General features: G+C 52.2%; 2 protein-coding genes and 1 long non-coding RNA gene across 3 annotated transcripts in view; 2 read left to right on the top strand and 1 right to left on the bottom strand.

Moving 5' to 3' along the window:
* The first annotated feature begins 6,755 nt into the window (after positions 1-6,755).
* LOC103611260 (proline-rich protein 9) lies at positions 6,756-9,097 on the top strand. The gene is made up of 2 exons (XM_008628796.2): positions 6,756-6,861; positions 8,219-9,097. The coding sequence occupies exon 2, from the start codon at positions 8,263-8,265 to the stop codon at positions 8,740-8,742; it is 480 nt and encodes a 159-aa protein (XP_008627018.1). The 5' UTR covers positions 6,756-6,861; positions 8,219-8,262; the 3' UTR covers positions 8,743-9,097.
* A 2,555-nt stretch (positions 9,098-11,652) lies between these two features.
* On the top strand, positions 11,653-13,402 carry LOC108444888. The gene is made up of 2 exons (XR_001859611.1): positions 11,653-11,794; positions 12,998-13,402. It is a non-coding gene; the product is annotated as an uncharacterized LOC108444888 (long non-coding RNA).
* Positions 13,403-14,505: 1,103 nt separating this feature from the next.
* Positions 14,506-15,999, bottom strand: part of LOC108444982 (protein TsetseEP-like) — a 4,015-nt gene continuing 2,521 nt past the window's right edge. Inside the window, exon 3 of the mRNA XM_017727463.1 lies at positions 14,506-15,993. Coding sequence (XP_017582952.1) covers positions 15,394-15,993 — 600 coding nt within the window. The 3' untranslated portion in view covers positions 14,506-15,393. The remainder of the gene's footprint in view (positions 15,994-15,999) is intronic.

Genomic DNA, 15,999 nt, shown 5'->3' with positions numbered 1-15,999 from the left:
GGGTCACCACGTGGGTGGATCCGTGCTGTCAGGAGGTCACCAAGCGTGTCACCACGTGTGTGGATCCGTGCTGTCAGGAGGTCACCAAGCGTGTCACCACGTGTGTGGATCCGTGCTGTCAGGAGGTCACCAAGTGTGTCACCACGTGTGTGGATCCGTGCTGTCAGGAGGTCACCAAGTACACGACCGTCTGTGTGAATCCATGTGGCAAGAAAGCCGCCAAGTGCCTCACGCCGTGTTACGACCCCTGCTGCAAGAAAGTGACCAAGTGGAGCAGCCCGTGGGTGATTCCGTGGTGCAGGAAAGGGGCCAAGTCCAGCACCAGATGTGGAGATCCCTGTTCCAAGAAGGGGACCAAGTGCAGCACCAGGTATGTGGATCCGTGTTACAAGAAAGTGTCCAAGTGCTCCGCCACGTGCCAAGACCTGCGTAGTGTGACCAGGTGTGTGGATCCCTGTTGCCAAGAGGTCACCAAGTGCATCACCACGTGTGTGGATCCATGTTGTCGGGAGGTCACCAAGTGTGTCACCACGTGCCAGGATCCCTGCTGCCGGGAGGTCACCAAGTGCAGAACCAGATGTGTGGATCCCTGCTGCAGGGAGGTCACCAAGTGCAGAACCAGATGTGTTGATCCCTGCTGTCGGGATGTCACCAAGTGTGTCACCAAGTGTGTGGATCCATGTTGTCAGGAAGTGACCAAGTGTGTCACCACATGCCAAGACCCCTGCTGCCGGGAGGTCACCAAGTGCATCACCAAGTGTGTGGATCCGTGTTGTCAGGAGGTCACCAAGTGCAGAACCAGATGTGTTGATCCCTGCTGCCGGGAAGTCACCACGTGTGTGGATCCGTGTTGTCAGGAAGTCACCAAGTGTGTCACCACGTGCCAGGATCCCTGCTGCCAGGAGGTCACCAAATGTACCACCAGGTGTGTGGATCCCTGCTGCCCGGAGGTCACCAAATGTACCACCAGATGTGTGGATCCCTGCTGCCAGGAGGTCACCACGTGTGTGGATCCGTGTTGTCAGGAAGTCACCAAGTGTGTCACCACGTGCCAGAATCCCTGCTGTGTCACCAGATGTGCCACCAGGTGTGTGGATCCGTGTTGCCAGGGAGTGACCAAGCGCATCAGCACGTGCCAAGATCCCTGCTGCCAGGAGGTGACCAAGTGCACCACCAGGTGTGTGGATCCCTGCTGCCAGGAGGTGACAAAGTGCGTCACCACCTGCCAAGATCCGTGTTGTGCCACCAGATGTGCCACCAGATGTGTTGACCCATGCTGCCAGGAGGTCACCAAGTGCACCACCAGGTGTGTGGATCCCTGCTGCCAGGAGGTGACAAAGTGCGTCACCACCTGCCAAGATCCGTGTTGTGCCACCAGATGTGCCACCAGATGTGTGGATCCCTGCTGCCAGGGAGTGACCACCTGCACCACCACGTGCCAAGTCCCCTGCTGCCAGGGAGTGACCACGTGCCAAGACCCCTGCTGCCAGGGAGTGACCACGTGCCAAGACCCCTGTTGCCAGGGAGTGACCACCTGCACCACCACGTGCCAAGACCCCTGCTGCCAGGGAGTGACCACCCGTGCCACCACCTGCCAACCCCCCTGCTGCGTCCCCAGCCGTGCCACTCCGTGCGCGGATCCCTGCTGTGCCACCCCCTGTGCCCCGCAGTGCCGCGGGGGTGTCCAGGCTGTCACCAGGTGTGCGGACTCCTGTCCCACCACCTGTGTCACCCAGACCTGCCCGGTGTGTGGCCAGCGCTGCTCCGTTTCCTGCGCCGGTGTCCGCTGCCCGAAATTCCGGGCTCCCTGAGGGGCTCCGGGGTGGGATCCTAAGGAGGCCCTGCTCCCTGTGGGGGTTTCCCTGTGGAATCTCCAAAGGAAGAGTAAATCCTCTTTTTTCCTCGTGTTCTGCACCGTTCCTGCTGGTTTTACCTCAAGAAAGCGCCTTTCCTCGCGGGATGTAACCGAGCGATTTTGTGCCCCCGGGAATGTTCCCTGGGAGAAAGATTCCGCAGTTCCTCCTTGCACTGGAAGTGTGGAGAGAGGAATTTCCCTCTTTGTTCTTCCTTGTGATCTTTTCCTTTCCATGTCTGAAGTAATAAAAGAAACGATCTTGGCATTGGCCTCATGCATCTCCTTCACTTCTCGCCCTTTATCCTTTTAATTTCTTCCCTAAAATCCCAATTTTTGTAAAGTGGCGGCCCTGAGAATGCTTGGGAAGGTCTGATGGAATCATGGAATGCCCTGAGCTGGAAAGGACACACAGGGGTCATCAAACCCAACTCCTGGCCCTGCCCAAGACACCCCAAAATCCCACCCTGTCCCTGGGAGTGTTGTCCTGGAGCTCTGGCAGGTTTGGGATCATGACTGTTCCCTGGGGAGCTTGCTCAGCACTCCCACACTCCGGTGGGAAGAACCTTTTCCCAAAATCCACCCCAATTCCCAGCCCCTGGCGCAGCTCCAGCCATTGCTTCAATCCTGCCACTGGCCTGATATCCCAGATCAATGTCTGATATCCCAGATCAATATCTGACATCCCAGATCAATGTCTGATATCCCAGATCAAGGTCTGATATCCCAGATCAATGTCTGATATCCCAGATCAATGTCTGATATCCCAGATCAATGTGTGACATCCCAGCTCAATATCTGACATCCCAGATCAATATCTGATATCCCAGATCAATGTGTGATAGATCAATATCTGATATCCCAGCTCAATGTCTGATATCCCAGATCAATATCTGATATCCCAGATCAATGTGTGACATCCCAGATCAATGTCTGACATCCCAGCTCAATATCTGACATCCCAGATCAATGTCTGATATCCCGGATCAATGTGTGACATCCCAGATCAATATCTGATATCCCAGCTCAATGTCTGATATCCCAGCTCAATATCTGACATCCCAGATCAATGTGTGACATCCCACATCAATGTGTGATAGATCAATATCTGATATCCCAGCTCAATGTCTGATATCCCAGATCAATGTCTGATATCCCAGATCAATGTCTGATATCCCATCAATGTCTGACATCCCAGATCAATATCTGATATCCCAGATCAATATCTGACATCCCAGATCAATATCTGACATCCCAGCTCATTCCCACGGGCTGCAAAAAGACCTGGAAACCCCAAAACCGGGGACTTTTCCAAGCGCTCCCCCAGAGCTCCCATCGCTCCCTCCTCAGCCCCAGATCCCCAAATCCCCAAATCCTTCACGCGGGACTCCGGCCGGGCCCCGGGGACTCCCAGGGCTGCGCTCCGCGGGTTTCCAGCGGGGAGCCGGGCCCGGGGAGGGTTTGTTGGAGCAAATCCCGCTTGGAATGCGGGCGGGAGGAGCGGGGGCGGCGGCAGACGGGGCGGGACCGTCTGGGAGCAGCCACCGGCTCCTCTGGAGATGCCCCCGAGGTCGGTGACAACCTGCGAGCTCCGCCCTCGCAGCTCCTCCGGTTCCTCCTCTCCCAGCAGGCTGGGGCACAAAAGCTCTCGGTGGGGTTGAATTTGACTCCAAAATTCCTTTAGAATTCATTAAAATTCCCTGCAAGCAACGATTTCTTTCGCTCCCGCTCCCAAAGCCCCCAGTATTCTGGGAAATAAATTATAGGTGGAAAACAAAATGGCTTTTGGATAAGATTTTTCCATTCTGGTGTGGTGCTGGCAGGATATTTAATCCTTCACGTGTGCATAAAATTCAGATTTGAAATCGCCTCCGAGCAGCAGAGAGCAGAAACATCATTTCCAGGCGGTGCTGTAGGAAAAATAAAAAAAAAACCCCAGGAATTCTTCCTCCCTGAGCACCTGGGTGTTTATTCTACACCCGTGAGATTAAAAACAGGCAGAAAATTGCTGCTCACTGTAAGAAAATGGTGTAGAATCCCCCTGGTTCCTCTGTCAGATGAATTCTCCGAGCTCTAAAATTCCCTTGGGGATCAAAACAATTTTATCCACTAAAATTAAAAAAGAACATTTCCAGAGGAAATCCAGAGATTTTTCCTGGAAAACTTGAGGCAATCCAAGCGAACACCTGCAGCAGCGCGAAGGCAAAGAGATAAAAGCGGTGAGGAATTTTTTTTTCCCCGTAACCGCAGCCAATTCCTCCTTCCCAGATTTAATTCCCAGATTTAATGACTCGGGTGCTCGTTGTCATTCTTCGCTGAGCGCTCACCTTCCGGAGTAAACAGGAAAAGAGGCTGGGACGGTGGGATTTGGGCTCCTCCGGGCCCCAGAAGCGATGATATCACGGCTGGATCCGAATTGTCCCTCGGGCACGGACTGAAGGAGCTGCTCGTGTCCATGTGAGGCGTAATTGTCCCCTCCACTCATCCTCCTGGCATCCCAGCAATTCCAGGATTCCTGGAGCCACCTGGAAGCTGCCCTGGGTTCGGGCTTGGAGCCTCCCACCTTCCCCGGGACCTTGCGGGAATGAGGAGAGAGGAAAGTTGGGTCTGATGAAGGCCCGGGAGGTTTAACTGTGACCAGGTGTGGAGGGTTTGGGCAGGGAAATGGGGAGAATCCCTGATTTCTGCGGGAATCATTCAGAAACACACAGGAAAAAAATTCCTCTTCTTGCTCGGGAAAATGGGAATCCTGCACGGGATTGGAGGGGTTGGACCTCGACCCCGTTCCAGACCTGGAAAGAGGGACCTGGAGGAGCTGGAGCGGGGCCAGGGATGGGAACGGGGCTGGAGCAGCAGGAGAAGGGAATGGAGAGTCCTGAGGGAGCTGGGGGGGCTCATCCCAGAGAAAAGGGGGATCCAGGGGGAATTTGGGGCTCTTCCAGGGGGGATTTGGGATCTGATCGCAGGGAACGGGGCCAGCACAAGAGGGAACGGCCTCGAGCTGTGCCAGGGGAGGCTCAGGGTGGATATTTGGGAAAATCCCTCCTGGAAAGGGCGGCCAGGCCTTGGGAGGGGCTGCCCAGGGAGGGTTGGAGTGGCCATCCCTGGAGGTGTCCGAGGGATCCCTGGAGGTGTCCGAGGGATCCCGGAATGTTGGTCTGGGTGTCCAGGTGGAGACCAGGCACAGCTTGGACTCGATGCTCTGGGAGATCTTTCCCAACCTCAGGAATTTTGAGATCCTGCGAAATCTTTGGCCTTTCAGCACAAGACGGGACCGGACACTTGGAATGGGGGGCGCTGCCCTCATGGAATTCCCTCTGGAACACCCGACCCGCTCTGGGACGAGTCACGGGAGCCACCAAAGGACGTGGCTGCGGGGTCCTGACTCACCGACACCAACGTGACGACTCCAATGACTCCAATTGCCCATAAATGTAATGGAGATTCCCAAATGAGAGTAATTAGGGATAACAATCCAACCCCGTGACGTTCCCACGTGTTGGAAGCGCGGATCCATTTACGTCTCCCGAAATGCCCACTTTTGGAAGGCCCCAATTTCTCTCTAATCAAAGGTAACAACCGGGTGTAAAATAACTCAGGGTAGAAAGGGAGGTGCAGGACCGGTTCTCAGAGATGGTTTTGAGGTGAGCCCGGAGCCTGAGGAGATAATGAGGAGCTCTTCCAACCGGAATGTGGGATACTCCTCGGGAAGATAAGGGTTGGAAGCTGCTCTGGGGATGAATTCCCACTCCCAGCATCTCCAGGAGGAGAAAATGAGGAGGGATTCATCTGCCAAAAAATTCAGCTCCCAAATCCGAGGTCTGCTGGGTGCAGTTTCTCCTCCCGTGGCAAAGGAGGTGTTTAAGACGAGCAAACCACACTCGGCAAGTCCCAATTTATCCTCGGAAAAGCCTCCAGGGCAGCGGAGCCTCCGGAGCAGGGGGAGAAGCTGCACGTGAGGAGCCGAGCCTGTGGAAAAGCTGAGCCACCCATGAGGTGGCAAAAACCGTGGAGATCCGTCAGCTCCGGCTGGAATTCCCGGCGTAAACACTGGGAAGGAGCCGGTGCTGATGCCCGGAATTCTCTGGGAGACTCCGGCTTTGGGGTGTAAACCGGACGTGCTGCTCGTGCTGGCTTCCTTGGGTTTGGGGTTTTTTTTCCTATTTAGCATTTCTGTGATGGTCACGTTCCCACCTCTGGGATTGGAATATCTGGGAGAAACAAGGATTTTCCATAATCGGCAAAACTTCAATAAAAATTGTATCCTGGGCCTAAATCCTACTTAAAGTGGAGCTTTCTGCACTTGCCTGGGAGGGAAAATTGTCTTTAAAATGAGCCTGGAATGGCTTGAAAATGTCATCAAAGGAACTGGAGTCGTGTCCCCGTTGTAATTCCCAAGCATGGACGGTGTTAATTCCCAGAGAGAAACGGGTTGGATGAATGAAGTAAATTAATTTATCAGGAAAACAGGGACCTCAAGCTTTTGTGGGAGCACTGGAGGATTGGTTGTGTCTTTCCATGAGAATTAGGACGGGGTATTTCTCATAGCAAATCCAATTAATTATCCATCTTCCCTAATAACAGCCATCCCACGTTGGAAAAACCCCAGCTATCACCCCGACATTTATGGAAATAAGGCCATGGAAACATCCCAGCTCGTTAAATCCCTTTCTGAAAACCAATTAATTCAGCACCTGCTGGGTTTCTTTTTTTTTTTTTGTGATGACTCCGCCATTCCCGTTGGGAACCGCATGACCGGGATGGGAGCGGGGCCGACTCAGCATCACCTGCTTTCCTGGAAGAGGGCTTCCACCAAAAATTAGGATGCAAACAAACATGCCAAGCATGTGGAGGTGGAGCCTGCTGGGGCAGTTTGTGGTCAGTTGTCCATCCCCCTGGGCTCCCGCATTTCCGGAGCTGACGCCACTCCGGTGGTATAAAAGGTTTGGATTTGGAGGCTCCCGCCAGTTCCTTTGGCTTCTCCGTCACTCGCCAGGACCGGTGACCCGGTAAGTCCTCCTTGGCTTGATCAGGGAATCTTTATCAGGATATCTTGTGGAAAAGAGAGTTCATTCCTCGTTACGGGAGAGCTTGGCTCCCGTGCTTCTCTTCTGGGATTTGTCCTGGAATTGGGGATTTTATTTAGAGTCGGCTCTGCCTGGAGCAGCTTGGAAAAGTCACCTCCTCCAGAGCTGTGGCTGCCTCTTCTCCTCCCTCCTGTTCCGTCCTGGTTAATTTGTTCCTGTCTCATTAAGGCTGGGAATGAAATAAATTAATGGATGCCACGGAGGAGCTCCTGGGACTTCAAACCGGATGGGTGGGAGGAAGGTTTATCCAGAAGGAGGGAGCTGCAGGATTCCTGCGGGCAAAGCCAGGGGAGACCTCTGGGAGAAGGCAAGAGGAGGAAATGAGCTGGAGATGGGAGCTGCAGCCTCTGGGCCAACCCTTCCCCCGTGGAAGGATGAGCCCCATTAATTCTGGGACAACTCCGGTGACGTCCCAGGATCCCGAGGATCTTCAGGATGGGAGAGCTGGGAATGTTCAGCCTGTGGAGACCTCAGATCCAGGATCTGCAGGGGCTCCAGGGAAGCTGGAGAGGGATTTTTCCTCAGGAACTGCAGGGACAGGACACGGGAGAAAGAATTGAGAGTAAAATATGGGAAATTTAGATTGGATATTGGGAAGAAACTGTGAGGGCAATGAGGCCCTGGCCCAGGTTATTCCATGGATTCCCCATCCCTGAAAGTGTCCAAGGCCAGGTTGGACAGGTCTTGGAGCAGCTTGGTCTGGTGGCAGTGGGTTGGAACGAGATGATCTTGAAGATCCCTCCCAGCCCAAACCATTCCATGATTCCATGGTGGGATTTGTGGCCTCTGGGCTTTGTGGTTGGGAATTCCCAGCATGGGGGACGTGTCCTGGTGGGTGTGAGGATCTGATAAGGAAGAGATAAGCCCCGGAACAGCTGAGAAAATAAGGAAATAAGGAATTTTCGTGTTATGGCTTCCAAAAAGTTTAACTCTGGGCAATCCCATAAAATTCAGGATTTATGGCTTGAGGGTCCCAATGAAGGAAGGGATCCTCTGGCACCATTAATTCCATCAACACCCTGGGATCAGCCCAGCCCACGGTGCTCCCAACACCGAGCTCATGCCTTTGATCCCTGTAGGCACCGCTCCCTGAAGAGCTGGACTCGAGGATCCTTGTGGGTCCCTTCCAACTCCAGAATCCAGAAATCCTTGACGCCGGCAGATTTTCCCAACATTCCTTCCCTCCGCCGAACACCAAACCCCCCGAGCCCTCACGGCGCGAACGGCGCCTCGATCACCACCCACCAACACCCGTGATTGTTTTTTTGTCTTTTCCCAGCTTCTTCTCCCAGCTCTTCCCCGCTGCCCCAGCACCTCCCCAGGATGTCGTACTACTACGAGCAGTGCAAGCAGCCCTGCCTGCCGCCGCCCATCTGCCTGCAGAAGTGCGCCAAGTGCGTGGAGCCCTGCGCCACGAAGTGCGTCGAGGTCTGCCAGGCCCCCAGTGCCACCAGCTGTGCCACCAGCTGTGCCACCCAGTGCGTGGAGCCCTGTGCCACCCAGTGCGCCACCAGCTGCGCCCCGCAATGCGTGGACGTCTGCGCCCCGCAGTGCGTGGACGTCTGCGCCCCGCAGTGCGTGGACGTCTGCGCCAAGCCCTGTGCCACCCAGTGCGTCGAGGTCTGCGCCCCGCAGTGCGTGGACGTCTGCGCCCCGCAGTGCCCCGCCCAGTGCCCGGAGCCCTGTGCCCCCCAGTGCGTCACCAAGTGCGTGGAGCAGTGCCAGACCGAGGAGTGCAGCACCAAGTGCGTGGAGTCGTGCGAGGCCGTGTGCCTGGAGCCCGCCTGCTCCCGCCCCTGCTGATCCCGATCCGGGCCTGACCCCGGTGACCTGTGAAGGGTCGAATCCGTGGGGTCCGGGATGGAAAACACGGCGCAGACGCATCGGCAACGCAACGAGACCTCTTGTGATTATCCCACGTTTTCTTCGCCTTGGAAAATGTTTTCTCTCTGAGTGTTTCATGTGTTTTCACTTCTTCTCCTGCTGCGCCGGCGTTTTTCCGTGGGCATTCCCGATATTTTAACGTTGGGAATCTCGGGAAGTGCTGTCAGCAGCTGGTGGTGGAAGACGTCGACGCTTTTCCTCTTCCCTTTTCCTCTTGTCTCTTCCCCATCTTGTAAATTCTCTATGCAGCAATAAAAATTGACCATTGATGGCACCAGGTGTCTTTTGTCTTTCTTCTCCCCTTTTCCATGTCTTCAGACCCCAAAATATCTTCCTTAAATTCCATTTGCAAAAGTGGTTGGGGAAGGTTTTGTGCCTGAAGTAAAAAGGATTTTGATACGGAGCAATTCTAGAAGGAAATCATCATTGGTCAATTCTATTCTGAGACACCTCTGAAAATATTGATAGAAATTTGATTTTCAGGCAGAATTTTGGTCTTCACAGCCTGGGATTTTGGAGGCAAATCCTAGAAACCGTTAAAAGGTGAATTTAAGTAGAAGAAAGCCTTAAATTAATGCAGAAGGAATTGAACATCTGAAAAGCCCAATAACATTTTAAATAAATACAAATACATCTTTATTTGGGATAAATTTGAAGCTGAAGGCGACCCCATTGTCTGGAGGGAGTTAAACCCATAAAAACCCCCCCAAATTTCTGTGATAAAGCTCCCGCTGTGTCCCAGCTTGCACCTGTGGCTTTCTTAATCTCTGGCTCCGTTCTGGCCGCCCCATTTCCATGTCTGGGAATGCTGAAATTGCTCCCCACCTACCCCCTCATTATGGGAAGGGTGGGGAGCATCTAATCTGGAGAAGAAAAGGGAGATCTTTATGCTCAGGTGTGTGCCAACGTTGTTTCCAAATCGCCTTTGTAATGTGCAGGTGGGGAGGCGAGGAGCAGGTTCCTCTTTGTGTCCCTTGCTGTCGACACCAGGAGGTGACACCGGGAGGTGACACCCTCAGACGGGGATCAGGGGAGGCAAAGAATGGGGAAGGCAAACACCTGAGCTCGCCTGCGGAGAGCAGGAGCGGAAATTCCCGGGAAAACGATGGGGAAATGAGGAATTTGCGCCTCGGGTTCCTCCCGAGGAACCCAAACCTTTGGGGATCCAAGCTGTGCCTCAGGAGTGCCTGGGAGATGCCACTTTTGTGTCCTCATGGGGGCGTGGAAAAGGTGACAGCAAGGAAATGGGGGAAAAAGGCTTTTAGTCAGGAATCGTGGGGAAAAAACCAACCCCTACACCTGAACACACCTGGACTGGATATTCCCAGGAAAACAATGGGGAACGGAGGAATTTGCATCTCGAATTCCTCCCGAGGAACCCAAACCTTTGGGGATCCAAGCTCTGCGGTGCCACTTCTGTGGCCTCGTGAAGGCCTGGCAAAGGTTTAAGTCAGGAACCACGTGGAGCTCCTGCGATCCATGAGTCACCTGATTTTGGAGCCCCTTCATCCCGATCCATCACCTGGAATTTCCCCTGCTCTCCCTGGGAACGGGGATCCTGGAAGCACCTGGAAAATCCAGAGGAAGTGGCAGGAGGGACCTGCTGTGCTCCCGCTGCTTCCTGCGCCAGGAGTAAAAGGTGTTGACACACGGCTCTCCAATGCAGCTGTGGTCAGCGCTGGGAATTGCTGGAATTCCCAGGATATTTGCAAAGAATTAGGGATATTTCATCAGGGCCGAGGTGGAGGAGCCTGGAAAATCAGGGGGTGATGTGGATGATCCGACACCAACAGCTGGATAACGATGGAGACACACAAGGGCTGTTGGGAAGAACAGCCAGGAATTTTGGGGAAAAACAGCCCGAGATTTTTGGGAAGAACAGCCAGGAATTTTGGGGAAGAAAAGCCAGAGATTTTTGGGAAGAACAGCCAGAGATTTTTGGGAAAAAACCCCAGAGATTTTTGGGAAGAACAGCCAGGAATTGTTGGGAATTTTCCTGTGGAAAGAGCAGGATGTGGCTGGAGAAGGGGACACGGTGCCCAGGTGGGGATTGGACAAAGGTTGGACTCCATGACCTTGGAGATCTTTTCCAACCTCAGCAATTCCGGGATTCTGGATTTTTCCACCTCTCCCACATTCCTGAACGGGACAGGGCTGTAATTCCCAAAGCTGTGACCCCACAGGGCCTTTTCCTCTTTTCCTTCCTTGGAAAAATTCCCAGGGGATCAAAATTCTCCTGCAGCACGGATCCATCCCCAGGGAAAAAGAAAGGAATTCTGCCACAGCTTCAGTGAACTAAACCCAGAGTTGGTAAAAAAGGGATGAAATCCATGAAAAATGAAGTTGTTCAATGAAAAGCTGCAGGAAAGTGGAAGGAAAATTCAGGGAAAATCTTGGGAGAAGTGCAAGGAAAAATCAGGGAAAATCTTGGGGGAAGTGCAAGGAAAAATCAGGGAAAATCTTCCTGATTTCTTGGGAAAATAAAATGTTTCATTCCCGTTTTCGGGATGGGAATTAGAGAAAGGAAACAGCAAAATCCAGAATCACCAAGCTCAAAACTGGGATCCCAGGAGCTGCGAGAGATTCCCAACCCCACTCAGACCAAAGCGATCCCTAAAATTCATTCCCCAGCGGATGGGAGCGGTCCCGACTCCCGGTTCTTTGTGGGATCTCTGCCCAGGACGGGGACGAGGCGAATTATTAATAAATTATCCCGTGATGAGCAGCCCTGGGTGTGCCTTCCGTGAAAAACACCCAACCCCCCGCAGCCGGGAGAGCAGGGATCTGTCCCAGGCTTTGACTGAGGTCCAGGGGGTGGGAGCGCAGCCGGTTCTGGTTGTGAAAGATTCTGGTCACCGAGTTTAGGCTGGAGTCATCAGCTCCCCCACAGGGATATAAAAGCCTCTCCTTCGGGAAGCTCCACACCTGCAGCGGCTTCTCCTTGCCTCCCTCCTCGAGCAGGGCGCGCCAGGTGAGTCCTTCCCTGCCCCTTTCGCTGCCAGGGTGAGGGATTTTGGTGCCCTGGCGTCGGGGGAAAAAAAAAAAAAAAGGGATTTTTCGCCCTTTTCTTGCCCAATCTTGAGTTGTCTCCTCGAAAATTCTGCTTGCATGGGGGGAAAAAGCACATCAAGGAATTTTGGGAATTTCTGAGGCTCTGGATGGTGGTTTGGGACTCTTTGGAGAGGAACCCCGAGATAACTTTTCCCGAACTGGTGAGAATCCCGTGGATAACCAAAGGTTGGAATCCATGGGCACAGGGTTCTGCTGCCTCCTGGATTTCCGGGGATCCCGGTTCCGATTCCCCGGATAAAATCCTCAATCCACCCAAGTTTCATGGCCCTGGGTGTGGCTCCTGCTCTGGGGGTCTCAAGGAGCTGGGCAGGGACGTGGTGGTTCCAAAAATTGCTATCAAATATTGGGAATATTATCAAATATTGGGAATATTATCAAATACTGGGAATATTATCAAATATTGGGATTGGTATCAAATATTGGGAATATCAAATATTGGGAGTATTATCAAATATTGGGAGTATTATCAAATATTGGGATTGGTATCAAATATTGGGAATATTATCAAATATTGGGATTGGTATCAAATACTGGGATTGGTATCAAAGGATTTTTCCCTGTCAAAACTCCCAGTCCTGAGACTTTTCCAGTTTTCTGCTCCTCTTCTCCTGCTTTTCTTCGAGCTTCTCCTTGAGCTCCGTTTTCCTCCAAATCTGCTTTTTTTGTTTTTTTCCTGGGCTTTTTAAAGTCGAAATTCCAGGAAAACGTGAGCAGAGGGGAGGAAGGAAAACCCCTCATGCCATTTGTCTTCTCCTCAGCTCTGCAGCCTTTTCCTGGCTCTGTTAGGCTGGGTCTAACTGGCCTCTGGTCCTCGTTTTAGGCACAGTTGTTCCCTGATCCCTCACAGAGCGGCCGATCCCGTAGGGAATGGGATGGGATCCAAAAAAACCCCAATAAGGGGCAGGAAACGGAACTCCCCAAAATCGGGGCTGAACTGCGGCGTCCTCAGAGGTTTAATCCCAGGAGCTGCCCGGTTTGGCTCCAGGATTAAATTGTGTCGATCTCGAAGCTGAGGCACCGCCTGAAACCTCCACACCCCAAAACGGCGAATTTAGGCCGGGCTTAAAAATGGCTCCATTCTCTCCCTGCTTTTCAATTCCAGGGCTTTTCCAGGATGTCCCAGCAGCAGAAGCAGCAGCAGCAGATCCCTCCCCAGTGCCAGGAGAAGTGTGGGGCCGTTGCCAAGGGGGTGCAGCAAAGCCAGGCCCCCAAAGGCCAGGCCAAGGCCGGCGTGAAGAGCCTCCCCCAGCAGCAGCAGCAGTGCCCCAAGCAGAAGTAGAACCCTCCAAGATGCCGATCCCGAATCCCAAACGCTGCTTTTCCCACCTCTCCTGGCTCCCGGGAATGTGCAGCCGCCTCCTTTGCTTGCCAGCAGAAATTGCCTCATAACGAGACGCGGTCAATTAAGTTCAAATAACAGCAATAAGAATAAAAAAGAAATCGTGGGGCTGCTTTAATTCCGAATTCGGTTTGGGATGTGGTGCAATAAAATGATGGAATGACCTCGTGGCTGCTTCCTGATGGTTTTGTTGTCGCTTTATTCCCGTCTTTGCTTCTCTTTCTCTTTTGTTTTCCCCCCCAAAAAATCAACTTGAAACACACACAAACACCAGGCACGGCCCGTCCGTGGATTTAGAGAGGAAAAGAACCTCTGGAATTTTGTAACATTGAACAGAAGCTGTTTCTTGCTCAGGAGAAGCCATTAAAAATCCACACAACTTGGTATAAAAATTCCCCAAACTTGGTACAAAAATCCTCAAAACTTGGCATAAAACTCCCTGCGATTTAGTATAAAAATCGCCAAAACTTGGTACAAAACCCCCTTAAAATTGGTGTTAAAACCCCCACAATTTGGTATAAAAATTCCCACAACTTGGCATAAAAATCCCCAAAACTTGGCATAGAAATCCCCACAACTTTGAATAAATCCCCCCACAGTTTGATATAAAAATCCCCAAAACTTGGCATAGAAATCCCCACCAATTTGAATAAAAATCCCCACAATTTGTTATAAAAATCCCCAAACTTGGAACAAAAATCTCCAGAACTTGGCATAAAAATCCCCAAAACCTGGTATAAAAATCCCCAAAACTTGGTATAAAAACCCCCACAACTTTGAATAAAAATCCCCACAATTCGGCACAAAAATTCCCAAAACTTGGTATAAAAATCCCCAAAACTTGGCATAGAAATCTCTGAATCTTGGCATATAAATGCCCCCAATTTGGCATAAAAATCCCCAAAACTTGGTATAAAAATCCCCAAAACTTGGCATAGAAATCTCTGAATCTTGGCATATAAATGCCCCCAATTTGGCATAAAAATCCCCAAAACTTGGTATAAAAATCCTCAAAACTTGGCATTAAAATCCCCCAAACTTTGAATAAAAATTGCCACAACTCGGAATAAAAATCCCCAAAACTTGATATAGAAATCCCCACGATTTGATATAAAAATCCCCCCAACTTGGCATAAAAATTCCCAAAACTTGGCATAAAATTTCCCAAAACTTGGCATAAAATTCCCCCAAACTTGGCATCAAAATCCCCAAAACCTGGTATAAAACCGGTATAAAATTCCCCACCGACCCGGAACAAAACTTCCCAAAACTCGGTACTCAAAGTCGTTTTTATTGTGGAATTTTCACAGTGCAACAAATCCTGGATCCAAAATCAGCCGAAAACCGAGAGACAAAATCCCCAACACCAACGGGGGCGAAACATTCCCGGCTGGAATGGAGACAGCTCCGCGTGGGATTTGGGATTCCTCCTTTATCCCGTCCGAGCCACGCCCGGGGTTAATCCCTTTCCAAACATGTCTGGAGTGGAGTTAATTATCCATAAAATTGCCAGGAATATTCTCGGCCTGAGCTGTTCTTTGACGCCTCCGAGGAAATTCAAGGGGAGAGAGAGCTCGGGTTCCTACAGATCTATCCCAAAAATCTTCCTTCCCCCCCCCCCTGGATCCCACAGGATCATTTTTAATTCCACCAAATATTCAGCCCTAATCCCCGATTTGGAAAGTTTTGAGCATTTCGGCGGCGGATTCTGGTTGTTTAGAGGGGAAAACCGCCTAAATTCCAGGTGGGAGCTGCAATCCGGGGAGGAAGGCAGGAAAAAGGGGATGAGCCCTTCCCTGGATTTGGGGTTGTTTTTTTAACTTCATGATCCCTGCCTTGTTCCGGGATTTTTTGTTTTTTTTTTTTTTTTTTTTTGGGGGGGGGGAGGAGTTCTCTGGGCATTCCAAAGCCGTGGGATTGGGAGAAAGGGCAGGAATTCAGGTGAAGGCACAACTACAATCCTGCTGGAAGCCATTCCCGACGGGAATTCCCTGCTGTTAGTAGAGGACAACGCGTTAGCGGGAGGGGCGGCTGGAAGGAATTCCTGACAAAAGCTCTGCAGGGGGTTCAAAACAACAACAACAACAACAAAAAAAGGCTTGGAAAAACTTCTGGCTGCGAGGGGGAAAAAAAAATCTCCTGGATCGGGATTTTCACCTCTACTTCTGCCACAGGCCGGGCTGCTCCAGCTGCTGGTCCCTGGGGGGGGGATTCCTGGTTTTTTTTGGGATCGGGACAGGGGTTTCCTTGCATTCCTGTTTTTCTGGGATAGACACCGGGATTTCCTTGCACTGCTGCTTCTCCTGGGAGCACGGGACGGGGTCAGGGAGTGGATCAGGGATGGACACCGGGATTTCCTTGCATTCCTGGTTTTCTGGGGTAGACACCGGGATTTCCTTGTATTCCTGCTTTTCTGGGATGGACACCGGGATTTCCTTGCACTGCTGCTTCTCCTGGGCGCACGGGACGGGGTCAGGGAGTGGATCAGGGACGGACACCGGGATTTCCTTGCATTCCTGGCTTTCTGGGATGGACACCGGGATTTCCTTGCACTGCTGCTTCTCCTGGGCGCACGCCGCACCCTCGGAGCAGGCAACGGGAACGGGAACAGCCACCGGAACCGGGATCTCCTTGGCCTCCTGCTCCTCCAGCGCTCCCGGGGTGGGTTCCGGGCAGGATTTCCCTTCCAGGCTCGGAGCAGGCTCGGGGCACGGCGCGGCTGGGAATGTCGGGGGCAGCTCGGTTTGCTGCTGCTGCTGCTGCTC

Source organism: Corvus brachyrhynchos, unplaced genomic scaffold (assembly GCF_000691975.1).
Source record: "Corvus brachyrhynchos isolate BGI_N302 unplaced genomic scaffold, ASM69197v1 scaffold350, whole genome shotgun sequence".
Classification (NCBI taxonomy): Eukaryota; Metazoa; Chordata; class Aves; order Passeriformes; family Corvidae; genus Corvus; species Corvus brachyrhynchos.
This window is presented reverse-complemented; position numbering and strand designations above follow the sequence as displayed.

What these genes read in the sequence shown, in the direction of transcription:
- LOC103611260 (XM_008628796.2), top strand. Translation starts at nt 8,263, where the DNA reads ATGTCGTACTACTACGAGCAGTGCAAGCAGCCCTGCCTGCCGCCGCCC.